Consider the following 15,744-nt stretch of genomic DNA (forward strand, 5'->3'; position numbering starts at 1 on the left):
CTCAAAATGGAGGACCATGTGACCAAAATGAACATGTTTTCTTCTGACACGTCTAATGACTTCACAGATGGATTTCAAGCAGGTGAGCCAATGCTGGTTGTGATATGGAAATATTTTAATATAAAATATCTGAAACAGGGTGCTAAACAATGACAACAAAATTAGAAAAACAAAACTTGCAAAATAAATTCTGTACAGTGGATAAAAGAGATTATGATATCAATAATAGTTGTGTGTATTGTGTGTACAATTAAAAGAGTTACACTAAAAAGAGAGAACAAATAAATAAGTTATTTCTGAAAAAGTTATCTATACAAATCAGATGTCTGTTGAGCCTTACAAAGGATGAGAACAATGTTGAGTATGTATTTCTGCTCTCTGTCCTCCACAGAAATAAGTTCAGTCCCAGGTAAAGCTCAAGACCAAGGTCTGCTATGTAAAGTGTGTTCTGACTCAAGCAGTGGTAAACACTATGGGATCTACGCCTGCAACGGCTGCAGTGGCTTCTTCAAGCGCAGTGTGAGACGAAGACTCATCTACAGGTGAGCAACATGTTTACTTAAAAGGGCTGTCACAATTACCATCTGTTTAATGGAGAAATACCACTAGGATAACCCAAAAAATAAGTGCTTAAGTTTTAAGAATTGTATTTTTTTTTAATCAATATCACAGGTGTCAGGCTGGAAATGGAAGGTGCCCCGTTGACAAGGCACATCGGAACCAATGCCAAGCTTGTCGACTTAAAAAGTGTCTCCAAGCTGGCATGAACAAAGATGGTGAGGAAAAACATGAATACGTTTTACAGTGTAGAGTGTATTATCTGTGCACATATAATATCAGTCATTGTACAAAACATTTAAAAAACCTTGTCTGTTTTCACACAATATATTATTCACTTGTCTTTTTGGCAGCTGTGCAGAATGAGCGACAGCCTCGAAGCACAGCACATGTCAGTCTAGACTCTGTAAATGTGGACACTAAAACGGAGCACCTGGCCACCACACGGGAGCTTATCTCCTCCACCCCCTACTCATCAGTCATCTGCAAACCTCTGGTCACTTCCTCCGTCACCAGCTCTGCCGCTGTACAGCCCTGCAGCAACACCAATAACTACCACCGCTTTATGGTCAGCCTGCTGACTGCAGAAACCTGTGCAAAACTGGAGCCTGAGGATGGTGAGATCATATGACGGAAATGAACTTACAACATGTACCCACTTTGAGATAAAAATACACTTTATGATTTGGTTTTGCTATTTATGTCAGTAATAAGTGGGGTTCACCTTTAGGATTATATATACAATCACAGAAATGTAGAATTTTCTTTTCTGAACTGTAATGATGCATTTGAACTTAACAATATAAGATAAGATAGATATATAAGATAATCCGTTAAAAGTCACCTAGCGGGGAAATTTGCAGGCTTAAAGCAGCAAAGTGGATAGTGCAACAAAGACATTCGTAGAAAACAGATTAAAAAAACTTAAACAAAACAGGGACAATAAATAACAATAAAGGTATAATAAATAAGTAAACTGTACAAAAAAAGTAAATCTAAAAATACAATATAATATAATAGTGTACTCCCATTAGCCTTAACAGTTGTGTGACTCTCTTTTTGTCATGCACAGTGGATGAGAATATTGATGTGACAACGAATGATTCAGAGAGAGATCGGACTCCCTCTGACTGTCGTCTGTCCCCGTACACCTCCAGCTGTCCAGAGAGTATATATGAGACATCGGCACGACTCCTTTTCGTGTCTGTCAAGTGGGCAAAAAACTTGCCTGTTTTTGCACACTTGCCATTTCGAGACCAGGTGAGACTGACTGACAAGTTTTTGTATATTCACCGAACACATACTTGAATTGTGTGTGAGACCGATAACATGCATTTCTGTGACATCCTCAGGTGATTCTTCTTGAGGAAGCTTGGAGTGAGATGTTCCTCTTGTGTGCCATCCAGTGGTCCCTGCACATGGACAGCTGTCCTCTTCTGTCTCTGCCAGATCTCTCTCCCACACAGCAGGCCAAGATCAGCCTCCCCATAGCTGACCTGCGCATCCTGGAAGAGGTCTTTAATCGCTTTAAGGCCCTCGCTGTTGACCCTACTGAGTTTGCCTGCCTCAAAGCCATTGTTCTGTTCAAGCCAGGTGAGGAGTTAATCCTTCAGCAATATGCATTTTTTTACTGAATGGACATTGTAACTTATGTCATGCTGTTTGACTTGCAGAGACACGCAGCCTCAAAGACCCAGAGCAGGTGGAGAATCTGCAGGACCAGTCACAGGTGTTGTTAGGTCAGCACATTCATTCACTATACCCCAGCCAAAGTTCCAGGTAAGCCTCTCTCTCTGACTGACTACAAAGATCTTCAAACATAAAAAAACATCACACAAGTTTGTCGTATAAAAGCCAAAACAGAAACATGAAGTTCACTCTCCTTTGTTCTTGTCCATCAAGGTTTGGAAGACTGTTACTTCTGCTGCCATCCCTCCACTTTGTGAGCTCTGAGAAAATAGAGCAGCTGTTCTTTCACAGAACCATTGGCAGTACGCCCATCGAGAAGCTGCTGTGTGACATGTTCAAAAGCTAAAATACTAAAAACTAAAACAAGAACACAGAGAAGCCAAAATGACACCCGTTGGGAAAACGCCATGAACCAACCCTCAAGCAACATGTTTTCTGGTTTTGTTTCACATATTCTGGTTATGATTTCTTTCAATGTCAACAAATAGCCCTTTTTCACAGGAATTGTTTTCCCACTATAAGTCAATAAGTCAATTGAAAAAAATACCCATTACAGTTTATGACATTCTTACTAAAGGAGGAGAAACGAGGCAAAGCTCTGCTCCTGGACTGAGGAGGAGATGCTGCAGCAAGGCGCTGAGCTCTCCTTCTCCTGCCAAAGCTTCCAACTGCAGGTAGATTTCATCAGCAAAGCCTGATCTGGATCTGTCCGAGTCGGCTGGTTGCAACTGGAGGCCCTGCTGGAGACTAAGCTGAAGGAGTTTCTAGTGACCCTGCATGATTTCAACAGAATCCGATCCAATGGCTCAGATGACAAGCTTTAAGAATAACTATATACAAATAGCCAATGGTCTTGTTTACTTATGAAGATCATGTAGAGGCATCAGTATTACATCGAGACTGTTTCATTACCAGTTAAGCATAGGCTACAAGTTTGATCTGTGATTATTACATTATTATTCTTGTAAATATTACAATTTAGTTTGACAGAAACAACATACATAACAAATTATTTTGTGTAGGTAGGGTACTGAGTTGGAAGCAAAATCATTTTTATTGTGGTTTATTAAAATGTAGTTATGTATTTTGAATGTAATAAATAAGGAAATTTTGTATTTGACAAGTTTGCTCATTTTTGGTCAGAATATATTATAATTGTATTAATATTATTTAGAGCCTGACCATTACATCATAATGGCTAGTATTGGCCAATTTTAGCTGTTTGAGGTCACTGTTAACGGCCTTACTCTGTACATATCTTGGTAACAATTTTGTGTTCCTTACTAAATGTTTGTTATGTGTTTGTCAGAAAAAGAGTAGGCACTAGGTATGTACATTTTTTAAACTCTCAAACATTAATATTGGCCTCAAAAACCCAATACTGGTCGGGATGTATTATGATTTGTTTACTGGACAATATTTATTAAGCCCACAGATTGTACTTAATGACAGGATCACTAGTTTTCTTCCATCCTTGGGGACCTTTCCATGGAGTCAGACAAAAATATCTGAAACAGGAGACCATGAAAGATACAGATTGATCAATGTGGGACTAAAGTATGTCCTTGAATTTAAACTACAGTTGGTCTACAGCGACGCTAGGTGGCGGTAATGAGCACATGTACTGAAGAGTAAACACAGAATAAACACAGAGAAGAAGAGCAGGAGCAAAACACGGAAGCTAGCCAGCATACTGAGCTCGCATTCTATTAACGGTATCTTTGTTTACTTCAGCATGTAATTTCTTTTCAATAATACATATCAGTTGTTTTACATAATGTTTAATAAGTCGTACCAGCTGCTCCCTCACAAGGACACCGGCTGTCAGAGGACTCCTGGCTTGTTTGTGGACACTGACCACCAAGGCTTCTCTTTTGACAACATCCCCAATGTGTCTGAACACGACTTCACTGGTAGGTGGATCATATTAACTATCATATGCTATGTCTGACAGGTGGAGAGTGTGGGGTCCAGAGTGCTACTGCATTTAAATATATGACTTTAAAGGGGGACAACTGGCTAAAATTAACACTAATAAATAAACACTCTAATAAGAGCAATAAGAGCATTGCCCTTTAACTATTTCACTGTCTAAATATAAGATTCACTGTAAATATTTATACGATTAGTAGCTTTTATCTGTGTTGTCCACATGGGAAATCTGTCTTGCAGGTAAAATACAATAAACACTCACAGACTTTGATCAAAAATTAAATAAATTAAATATATAATACATGTATATACAACATATATCACACTACATGGCATTGCAAATTTAAAATATTATAGGTTGGTGGACTTACATGAGACAAATGAAAAGAACAAACATGTCCCATATCCTGTAATTTTAGTTTCTAGGATGCTCAAGCTCCTAAACACTAGATCCTACACTCCCCATAATGCACTATCATGTTTCCAAAAGTCATTTCTGCCTGGTAAAATCCAATCATTAAAACTCCACACACCCAGTTTATAGTGCAGGCTTTCTGGTCAAATTTTGTTGCCTCCAATCCCACGTTGAAAGCTTGCTAAAATCCAAAAATGAGATGACATCATAAACTGTATTACAGGCTGGCTGGTTTGCTGTAAATACCTTAAAGACGAAGACGTTTTTGTGTCTTTTCTTTAAGATGCCTCCCAAGGATGGCTGTCCTGGATCTGCAACCTCATCGTCATCTTCCTTGTTTACATCTTCACATTCATAACATTTCCTATATCAGGATGGTTTGTACTCAAAGTGAGGTGACATTTTTCATCAGTTATTCCTACAGCATATTTACTAACTTGTCATAAAAATAAAAACAACCAACCATGACTCATCTTGTTCGTAGACTGTGCCTAACTACCAGAGGATAGTCGTGTTTCGTCTGGGTCGAGTTGGTCCTCCCAAGGGTCCTGGTATTGTCCTTGTGCTGCCCCTCATTGACCAGTGGCAGAGAGTAGACCTGCGCACCCGGGCTTTCAACATCCCTCCCTGCCAGGTAAACCACTACACTGAGTTCATCATAAGTTACTGAAGCAGTTGAGATGGACAACGTTCTCAAGTCCTTACATTCTAGAACGCTGAAAAATGCATAACAAATGTGATCAGGAGTGGTTCTCTCACATTGTCCTACAGTTTTTTGGGGTTTTTTTTACATGAAGTTTTAATTTAACAAACCTTTAAAATTAAATGAAAGTATAGGTTTACAGTTTTTCATGTGCTTCTTAAAACAATAGTCAGTCATGTTAGCTTCCGATAAACTTCTTAGTGCATTTTTGCACGGAAGGAGGGCTGTGGAGTTCGTTCCCCATTATACGTCCATTGAAAGTGTATTAGACGTTAATCTCTTAATTTACTGTATGAACAGGTGGAAAAATTACAGCAAGAAAAATCATTTTTGGTTTATTTTGTCCTACAGGTGGCACTGTTGGTGAACTGTGTGGTGGAAGTTTTTTCCTAAACTTCAATACAATTTACTATACTAATACCCAATGTACTAGTACTATCTATGTCCCGAGATGAGTCCCAATGAGCGTTGAAATAATGATCAAATGACAAATGAAATGTCCTTGCGGTATTTTATTTCTTTGCATGAAAGAGCCAGAAGTTTACAGGGTCACCGGGAGCCTGCAAAGTACTGAACTCCCGAGTCAGGCCGCTCACCCCTGTATATATGGGAGCCGGGGTGGCCAGACTCAGTTCTGAGTTAGCATCTCCTGACAATGAATGGGTGAAGGAGGGGAGGTATGAAGAACAAAAGGGGTGCATGAATATCAAAGAAGAGGTAGAAAGACAAAGGAGAGGAAGAAGACCAAAAGGTGGGTATGAGTCTCAGGTCTGGAGGAAGGACCAAGGTGTGAGAGGGCCAAAAGGTGGGGGCATGAATGACAAGACATAAGGAGCGTCTCCACACAGTGTAACTTAACATACAGAGAGACGAGGTTCTCGACCTTTAGAATACACATCATAGTACATTTCATTCAAAACCTTTAGAGTAAAATCTTCACATCATAGTACATTTCATTCAAAACCTTTACACTATATACTTCCAACATACACTAATATAATTTTCCATTACAACTGTTTGTATGCTGAATGTTTTGTATATAGTCTCAAAACTTTGCCCTCATGAACTTCAGAATGAAATGCAGATGGCAATGTTTTGTTTTTTTAAGCATTTATCACAGTTAGGAGCTGTTTTTTTCTTTAAATTAACCCTTCCTTATGCATTTTTGGGAAAGTTACCACAGACCAATTGCTGAAGTTCCTAACTGCATTTCAATACAGTTAATGTGTTAAGCTGATGTCACTTTTGTCTTAATTGTGCAAAAACTCTCCTTCTGTGGCCAGTATTTGTCAACTGTAGTCACCCTTACACATTAAATACTGCTTAGTCAATACCAGCTTTATGAATGAAGAGCTGATGTCTCTATACGTGTGTCAAATGACCAATAGTGGGTGTCCAGCCCATATAAAACGTTATTCTGCTACTGAAGGTGAACACTCTGGATGGCGGCATTCTGTCAGTGGGAGCAGACATCCAGTTCAGGATCTGGAGCCCCGTCATGTCAGTGCTATCAGTCCAGGACCTGAATGCCTCAACCAGGATGACCGCACAGAAGGCTATGACCTACAGTCTGGCTAAGAAGACTGTCAGAGAGATCCAGACTGAGAGGGTTAAACTTGGAGAATATCTCGGGGTGAGACTACACTGAACCTATTCTCTGCTGGCTTTTTACTGTATCACGTCAAACTTACATCCTTTATTGCTCTGTGCAGATGGACATAAATGAGATGACTCGACCCTGGGGGCTGGAGGTGGACAGGGTAGAGCTTACCCTGGGCTCTCTACTAAAAGCACCTGACGGAGGCCACTCTGGAACCCTCATCATGCCACCTTCTGTGCCTGGACTTGAAGGCCTCACTGGCTCCATTCAGCAGTTGGCCATGCACTTTCTGGGCCAGAGTGGCATTTTGCAGCCTCAAAAAGGTATAACCCCACACCGACATAACAGTTCCTGTACAACACGAACCCATTCTGTTAATGTTGTATAATACATCTGTTGCTTTTCTCTTTAGACGACAGCATAACTTTTGCAGATGAGCTCAGCATTGCCCCTCAGGACGTTGTCGTCACACCAGGTTCTGTTGAAGAGCTGCTTGGCCGGGTCAAGCTCGTGCTCTCGGAAACTTTGGTCCACCAGGTTGGGGCCTGCTTTCAGTTTAACATATGCTTGGAAGATGGACAACACCACAGTTACTATGTGGATCTGAGCCAAGGTGATGGTTAATTTAATACTATAAATATGCAACAATTATAAGAGCATTGTTATTGTGATAAATAAAGCAGCTGAATGCAAGTTGTGCTAAATCTGTCCAATAAAGCTCAACTGTTTAAGTTAAATAGAAAACAAAAGTACAGTGACATAAATATTAAGTATCCATCGCTCTGTGTTTGTTCTGTAGGAAGCGGTGCAGCTGGAACAGGGTCCTTGTGCAGAGAGCCAGATGTGACACTGAGCTTAAGTGACAGCGACCTTCTGGCCATGTTCCAGGGCGAGCTACAACCATTTGCAGCTTACACCAGTGGCAGACTCAAAATCCAAGGAGACATTAAGACTGCCATGAAGCTGGAAGAACTCATAAAGTTACTTAAAACTAGGGTTGAAAATCCTGAGAAATTAGAAAGAGTACTCTAGATTAAAAAAAGTATCCAGCAAAAAAAAAACAGGCCATTGTTGCAAACTCTTTTACCATGAAGGTAGCTAGCAGCACTTGCTCCAAAAGTCAATAAATCTAGAAAGTCAGCAACACTGACAGCCTTTCCCTTTATAGTCACTACCCCAAAATTATCATAATGAACATAAACAACCAACATGCCTATGAGTCGTTCATTTGGCCCGTAAAAAAATATTGGATATGCTTATTATAGTGCTGGCAGGATGTGAAGAGAATTTCAACAAATATAACAATAGATGTTTTTTGTGCATTATCAGATTATTCATAATCAAACAAAAGGGAAGTTAACATGGTCATCAGAGGAATTTCCTTTACAATTACCAACCATAGCCTTAAGAAATTAAGTTTATTGCATTTGTATGTGTATTTATTCAATCTTTAATAAATAATTTACAGTACTGTATATGTTGATTGTATTTGTTATAAACTGAGTTTCTGTCATGGCCTTGTCTTTCTTCACAAATCAAACCAAATGCTTGTTTACAAAGACAACACTCTTTCTGAAGGTCTTTAGGCCTAATGTTGGCATAGTCTCACCTTCTACATACAGATGATTGCAGGGTGCTATGATTAAATATTCAGTAAGTAATGCTGAATCCACTGTGTAAACACTAATGTGCTGTGTAGTTCAACCGGAGAGCCTTGGATCAGCAAAGGGGGCGGCAGGCAGACTATTTAGTCCGGCCTCCTGCTGTGCACCAGATGTCCCTGGGAGAGCCAGTGGCTGTTGAAGGTGGAGCAGAGTGAGACTGTCTGCTGTCGGGATGGCCAGGTGGAGTGTGTGGCGCATCCCAGTGACGGTGCCCCCGTCATGGATTGGAGAGCTGACAACAGGTGTGCGCTGCAGCAGCAGTATGCCGGTGATCCGACAAGTGTACCCAGACAGCAGCAGCATTGTCAGGCCTTTTAGTGAGATTCCTGGACTGTGGAAAAATGGAGTTGCCAACTTGTATAATTTTTGGAAACTGGATGGCTTCAAAAACCTTCACCGCATCATGTTACAGAACTTCAACACCTTTGGACCCATTTACAGGTACGGAAGGCAAAGCAGTTTGCATAATGTTTTTTATAAAATGATAAAATAATTCTACATGACATTAATCCTCAAGATCTATCTTAAGTAAACAGTTACATAAGTAGACAAAACAAATTACTTTAAATGATGTCACCTATTTGAAATTTAGGTTCTGGTCCAAATATAAAAAAATGTTGTTCATGAAAAGTATTAATGACAGAAAATCCACAAGGTCGTGATTTCTGAAAACAAACATCTGATATGGCTATTTCAACCCCTTTTTTCTCTTTCTGCATTACAGAGAAAAAGTAGGTTACTATGATAGTGTGAATATCATCAACCCTGAAGATGCTGCTATCCTGTTCAAAGCGGAGGGCCATTATCCTCAGAGGCTGAAAATTGAAGCCTGGACTTCATACAGAGACTACAGGAATCGCAAATATGGAGTTCTATTAAAGTATGTGCTCAAATGATCCCGTTCTACCTGTATAAACTCTGTTTTACCAATATTTTGACACTCTAGTGAAACCAAGGGTTTATCAAGCATCACTGTGCCTATTAGTTTCCTTGCTAGTTAAAGTTAACATACAATCTTCTCACAGGAATGGAGAAGACTGGAGATCAAACCGTGTGGTTCTCAACAAGGAGGTGATTTCCCCAAAGGTGCTAGGAAACTTTGTGCCTTTGCTGGACGAAGTGGGGCAGGATTTTGTGGCCAGAGTTCACAAAAAGATAAAACGAAGTGGCCAGAACAAATGGACCACTGACCTTTCTCAAGAGCTCTTTAAATATGCACTGGAGTGTAAGTCTGTCTTTAACCTCTTTTATATCCATGTAAAATGTATTTCACTCACTGAGTAGGTCAGTCCCCTTTTTTTCCTCACATATTACAGCTCATCTTTGTCTCATGTTTGCTCTGTTCTTCACAGCGGTGAGCTCAGTGCTGTATGGGGAGCGTCTAGGTTTGATGCTGGACTACATCGATCCTGAAGCTCAACACTTCATTGACTGCATCACCCTCATGTTCAAGACTACCTCACCCATGCTGTTCATACCTCCTGCTCTGTTGAGGAGGATTGGAGCGAAGGTGTGGCGGGACCACGTGCAGGCTTGGGATGGGATCTTCAACCATGGTAGGACTCAAAAAACAAACAGGATGAACATTTTAAGCACTGCTTTGACTGGCACCAGCTGCTTCTCACTTCTGTTACTTGAAAAACATTTTTTTTTTTATTTCCTAAGTTTGCACTTTATTTGGAGCAGTTTCTTGCTTTGTTGATTATCGTTTGGTTCATCAGCGGACCGCTGCATTCACAACACCTACCGGCAGTTACGAGAGGAAGATGGCACTACAAAGAAATACCCAGGAGTCCTGGCTAGCCTGCTCATGCTGGACAAGCTGTCCATTGAAGACATTAAGGCCAGTATCACTGAGCTAATGGCTGGAGGAGTGGATACTGTAAGAAGAAAAAAGACAAACAAATTATTTTCCAAAAGTTACTCCTTTAAGCTTTCTACATAATTCTGTTTGTGTTTTTCTAAGACTTCCATAACGATGCTGTGGACGTTGTATGAACTAGCTCGGAACCCCAACCTCCAGGAGGAGCTGAGAGCGGAGGTGGCTGCAGCCCGGGCTGAAAGCCAGGGAGACATGCTGGAGATGCTAAAGAGGATTCCATTGGTCAAAGGAGCTCTGAAGGAAACACTGAGGTGTTAAAAAATGGCAGAGCCAGATGTGTTATGTTACCCTAAAAATGCTAGATGTCAGTTGTTAAATTAATAGTTTCCACTCACACATAGTTGCTCTTAAAATTATCTTTTGTCGTTTACCAATTTCTGCCATCTACTTGCAAGTGTCCTTTGATATAGATTTTCCACTTTGTTCCCACAGGTTACACCCGGTTGCAGTGAGCGTGCAAAGATACATAACCCAAGATATCATTATTCAAAACTACCACATCCCAGCTGGGGTGAGAGGAGCTTAATAATTTAAAATGTTTTTGTATTAAAGCATTGTTATGAAAACTAACCAAGTGTTAAGCATAGTGTTGGGGCCCTGTTCACCTTTTTTTGTGTGTTTGTATGTGTTTGTGTTTAGACTCTGGTCCAGTTAGGACTGTATGCAATGGGCAGGGATCCCAAAGTGTTTCTTCGTCCGGAGCAGTATCAGCCCTCCCGCTGGCTGAGGACAGAGACGCACTACTTCAGGAGCCTGAGCTTCGGCTTTGGCCCCCGTCAGTGTTTAGGACGCAGAATAGCTGAAGCAGAGATGCAACTCTTCCTTATCCATGTGAGATATATAGAGAATAAAGTACTCACTGTATTCTGCGGCTCATTTACACTGCATATTAACTGTGTGCATTATCTTCTGTCTTTGCAGATGCTGGAAAACTTCCGTGTGGAAAAACAGCGCCATGTGGAAGTTCGGAGTACCTTTGAGCTCATTCTCTTACCCGAGAAACCAATAATATTGACTTTGAAGCCTCTACAGACTAGTCGGTAACGCCAAATTTGAGAGACAAACTGTGGTGCATGATAAGCCAGGCTCATTTCTAGAAAAGGCTTCACAAAGCAACACAATATAAAGACTAATTAAAAGATGTTGATAAAGAAACTTTGGGAAAGAAGATGCCCAAAACATGCATTAACAGATTACCTCAGTAAATCAATAACCAGTGAATAGTAAATATATGTACTGTTTCTTATTTGGAGAGTCATTTGAACAATGATGTAAATGCATAGCGTGTATGTACAATATAGTAAAAAACCTGAAATGTACAGATGCTTTATTACATGTGTTTAATGGCAAAATATTTTAAACTATATAACAGTGATGAATAAAATAATACAACTGATTCAAAATGTCTCCTATAATATATCATTTTATTACATATTTTAATATCAACATATATAAATTAGATGAAACATTTTTTTTGGAACATTAAATCAAAGAAGACTGTTTGTGTGTGTGTATGTGTGATAATCTGGGTCAGTAGTTTAGTTGTTAATTTATAAGTCATTTTAGAGGCTTCTGCTTCTTCAGTCTGCTTTGCTGATGCAATGATTCTGATACAAACCTCTGTAAGAAGCAGATCAAATAAAATATTAGCACTAAGCAAAGTATGTGTTTGGTAAAAAGAAAGCTAAATGCACTCAACTGACCGAAGGAACATTATGTTGGATTGTGGTGGATGTCCGGACGAAGCCATGCTTCTGCTCACTCAGTTTGGTCAACATGTCTTGTTTTTCTCTTCCCCATATTTGAGAGTTCTCCTTGAGCTGTAATACATGCAAAGCCATAACTTCCACTTAACCACGAATGAAAAACTGATCAATAATTCAATAACTCTTAGCAAATACATTATCTATTTTCTTTGTATTTTCACCTGAGCCTCCAGAGTTTGGGCTCTTGCCTCGGCCATCTCCAGTTTATTTAGTAAACTCAGTCTCTCCTTGACTGGCAGTGCTTCTTTTGTCTGAGGGGAACAAGACACAAGTCAATTTGAGATTTAAGTAACTGCAAGACAATATTTCGGTGGTACTATAATATTTTAAAATATATTCCTCAAGACATATTTGAGTTGTAGTCGATCATCTTTATCTGATGAGACTTTCACACCATTTTCACATCACACTGTGTGAATACTGGCTTGAATGTGTAGGAGTACCTGTGCTGTCTGCTGTATGACTGAAACAGGCTGCCGCCGAATCCTCTCCAGCTCTCCTCTGAGACGAGTGTTTTCTGCTGCCAGGGCCGACTCCATCTCTTCCTTTATGTGGCCTGGTGTCTCCCCTACACAGCATGAGGAGATGTTCTGGCTTCTTCAAATGCTTTTTTTGAAAAAATACTGTATTGTTCCTTCAACACTGAATCCACTTACCTCTTTGCTTTTTCACTACCAGCTTTTTAGCAACATGCTGTTTATTCTTCTCTCTGAGGTTGTTTTCTAATACTTTCTCCATCTTCTCAATGGCCTGAATAAAAATGGGACGGCACAAGTATACAGGATATAATCTAAATTTACATCTCAAGCTGTTATTCATAGAAAGAAGCATTGTTGTTATTGTGATAGATATGGGTATACCAATAAGTGTAGAGTGGACATTGTGGTTAACTGTTCACCTTTTCCTGCTGTTTTACTGTGACCTTCAAAGTTGCCATCTCTGCCAAGTGACTCTGGTGGTGATGCAGATTCTCATCATGCTGCTGGTGAACTCTCTGAAGTTTCAGTAGCTCCTTCTCACTGTCATTCTTCTGCACAACACACTCAACATGTTAATACATTAGAAAACTTTATAAATACTCAGGACACACTGACATGAATTAATTAAATTGCATTTGTGTGATGTGTGCATGTGTATCTTCTAACCTTGATCAAGTCATTCTGCAGCTGCTGGATCCTGTCCCTTTGAGAGGCAGCTTTACTTGTTGCACTGGCCAGTTTGAATTTAAGAGAGGCTTAAAAGAAAACGGGAATACAAACCATACACAGGAACATAAATCGGGGAAAGGATACATGTGCTTGTTATTTGTGCAGATCTTTATAGGTGTAGGAATGTGCTGGTTTTCTGGCTACATCCATATGTTGAAATCAGAAAGGGACATTTAAGTATAATTAAGCTGAGACTTAGCATTTGATCTGTAAAGTTTGAAATTTAACTGTCAATTGTTTCTTCAAATTAAGAATGATTATAATGTCAGTTATGAGGCTTAGTCATTTGAACAATAATGATCAAAATCAATAAAGCTTTTCAAATGGAATGGATTTTCTGTTGGATGGGACTAAAATCTGGTCCCTTTGCTTTGATGCCAGCAGCGAGACCTTCAGGAACATCCTTTCCCTGAGGGTCACAGACTGTCCTTCAGGAGATAAGGGATGTACTACCCACAGAGCTTATCAGGGTCCGTGGCCTAAATGAGCTGTCTTATCACAAAACGGCACAGTGTGCTTGGGAATAGACACTCGCAAGGATTAGCAAACACACAGTGAGCCGCCTCCCACCATCACTACTTCATCTGCCAAAGAAATGCCCTTAAATCCATAACAACAATGACTGCTGGCTGGACAGTTAACTTTCTGATGTTAATGAGTCTGCAGGATTTTTGGTGAAAGAATATATAATATTACTTTCCACTTTGTATTTTGGTTCAGGCACATTTTAGATGCAGATAAATGGATAATATTTAGTTTAGTAGTTAAACCATAGTGGTATGCTGTAGCTTACCTATACGGTCAGCAATCTCAGCCTTGGTCATGACGTCAATGTCGGTGTCATCCAGCAGATCTCGGCCTAGGTCCTGCTGCAGAGACAGATCGGTGCGTAGCTGACTGTTCTCTGCCTCCAACGTCACCACCTGTGTCCTCAGTGCTATGATTTCTTCAGCCATCCTACTCATGGCTGAACGATAGTTTTCCATCTCCTAATGGAGAGAACGACAGTTGCTTGAAGTTGGGTATTTGATAATGCAATTCATAATAATAAAATACTTATTGAAACCCTTTAATAACTCTTTAAAGCTAATCCCCTGAAGAGCTCATAGTTATAGTGTGAAGGGAGAAGATGACAAAAAAAACCACTCAATTGAATACTGCAAGGTCATTTATAATCAAATATCCAGAAACACCATAACTAGAGGATGAACTTCCTGCACCAGCTCAGGAAGTTCAACCCACCACAGGAGCTGCTGATCAATTTCCACACTGCAATTATCCAGTCTGTCCTCTGCACGTCCGTAACCAAACACGACAGGGACAGACGAAGGACCATCATGACTGCACACATTTTTTTTGTGCCAGCCTGCCCTCCATTCTGGACATACACAGCTCCAGATTCAGGCAACAGGCAGGAAACATCACTGCAGACCCTCAACATCATGGACACAACAAGTTTACATTTTTCTCCCCTCTGGTAGGTGCTAGAGGGCACTTTACGCCAAAACAACCAGACAAAAGAGCAGTTTCTTACCGCAGAATGTCACTCTGATGGACAGCTAAGATCAGTTAAATAAATCTGTATCTTGCATTTTATTGTTCAAATATATACAGTTTTTTATAACATGTACATATCACTACCAAATATAATTCTAAGTTGCTATATTCACTGAATATACTGTAAACTGACACGATGCATATACAGTACATATCCAACTACGTCATGTATATAAGCAACCTGTTACATTAGTAATTCAAAATCAATTCCATTATATTGACACTCTGCACTACTTTCCTAATATGTTATATTATATCTATATTATATCTGATGGCATAAATTCATATGCCGAGTGGTTCTATGTGATCGCCACCACTAGATGTCTCTTCAGCCCCATCTTTTTAAAATGCTCCTCCAGGATGAAGTCAACAACATTCCTGTACACCAAGATCATTTGAAAACATCCTGGCAGCAAATACATATTGCATAAACAGTTTATCACAAAGTGTCAGTGTCTGAGTGGTAAATTGATTTGTCTTGGTTTCGGATAAGCACATTACATGAGGAATGGGACAACTGGATGCCAAAAGAGAACATTGCGCTATAAAGTGTGATGTTTTTGTAACGGATTGTCTAAGGTTTGGTTACAATGAATCCTTGACTCCGGCTCCTCAAATCCAAAGGGACAACAACACCCAATCCTGTGAAGCTCCTTTGTCATGGGAGCTTTAAGCAGGGTTTTGGGATGAATCCTAGTTGTGCATTGACGGAGCGTCCTCCTGTCACAGCCCATCTGCTGAAATGTAAAGGCCGAACTCATGCCATATTC

The 15,744-nt window shown here is 40.0% G+C and overlaps 4 protein-coding genes across 4 annotated transcripts in view; 3 read left to right on the forward strand and 1 right to left on the reverse strand.

Annotated features, from left to right (window-relative positions):
- On the forward strand, window positions 1-2,593 carry nr2e3 (nuclear receptor subfamily 2, group E, member 3). The gene is made up of 8 exons (XM_054620747.1): window positions 1-82; window positions 392-542; window positions 673-776; window positions 912-1,175; window positions 1,631-1,818; window positions 1,911-2,151; window positions 2,232-2,337; window positions 2,461-2,593. Exons 1-8 carry the CDS (start codon window positions 7-9, stop codon window positions 2,591-2,593), a joined length of 1,263 nt encoding a protein of 420 aa, XP_054476722.1. The 5' UTR covers window positions 1-6.
- Window positions 2,594-3,914: 1,321 nt separating this feature from the next.
- stoml1 (stomatin (EPB72)-like 1) lies at window positions 3,915-8,361 on the forward strand. Its single transcript, XM_054620109.1, has 7 exons — window positions 3,915-4,160; window positions 4,878-4,984; window positions 5,079-5,228; window positions 6,727-6,930; window positions 7,010-7,220; window positions 7,310-7,510; window positions 7,697-8,361. The coding sequence occupies exons 1-7, from the start codon at window positions 4,025-4,027 to the stop codon at window positions 7,927-7,929; spliced, it is 1,242 nt and encodes a 413-aa protein (XP_054476084.1). The 5' UTR covers window positions 3,915-4,024; the 3' UTR covers window positions 7,930-8,361.
- A 372-nt stretch (window positions 8,362-8,733) lies between these two features.
- Window positions 8,734-11,827, forward strand: LOC129107862 (cholesterol side-chain cleavage enzyme, mitochondrial). Its single transcript, XM_054619453.1, has 9 exons — window positions 8,734-9,002; window positions 9,286-9,441; window positions 9,587-9,786; window positions 9,914-10,117; window positions 10,283-10,443; window positions 10,528-10,694; window positions 10,876-10,954; window positions 11,083-11,274; window positions 11,365-11,827. The coding sequence occupies exons 1-9, from the start codon at window positions 8,734-8,736 to the stop codon at window positions 11,485-11,487; spliced, it is 1,551 nt and encodes a 516-aa protein (XP_054475428.1). The 3' UTR covers window positions 11,488-11,827.
- A 173-nt stretch (window positions 11,828-12,000) lies between these two features.
- ccdc33 (coiled-coil domain containing 33) overlaps window positions 12,001-15,744 on the reverse strand; it is a 28,719-nt gene continuing 24,975 nt past the window's right edge. Inside the window, exons 5-12 of the mRNA XM_054619473.1 lie at window positions 14,211-14,406; window positions 13,355-13,443; window positions 13,108-13,239; window positions 12,866-12,959; window positions 12,653-12,777; window positions 12,371-12,460; window positions 12,147-12,263; window positions 12,001-12,063 (exon numbers count right to left, since the gene is read on the reverse strand). Coding sequence (XP_054475448.1) covers window positions 12,001-12,063; window positions 12,147-12,263; window positions 12,371-12,460; window positions 12,653-12,777; window positions 12,866-12,959; window positions 13,108-13,239; window positions 13,355-13,443; window positions 14,211-14,406 — 906 coding nt within the window. The remainder of the gene's footprint in view (window positions 12,064-12,146; window positions 12,264-12,370; window positions 12,461-12,652; window positions 12,778-12,865; window positions 12,960-13,107; window positions 13,240-13,354; window positions 13,444-14,210; window positions 14,407-15,744) is intronic.

This window comes from Anoplopoma fimbria, chromosome 19 (assembly GCF_027596085.1).
Source record: "Anoplopoma fimbria isolate UVic2021 breed Golden Eagle Sablefish chromosome 19, Afim_UVic_2022, whole genome shotgun sequence".
NCBI lineage: Eukaryota > Metazoa > Chordata > Actinopteri > Perciformes > Anoplopomatidae > Anoplopoma > Anoplopoma fimbria.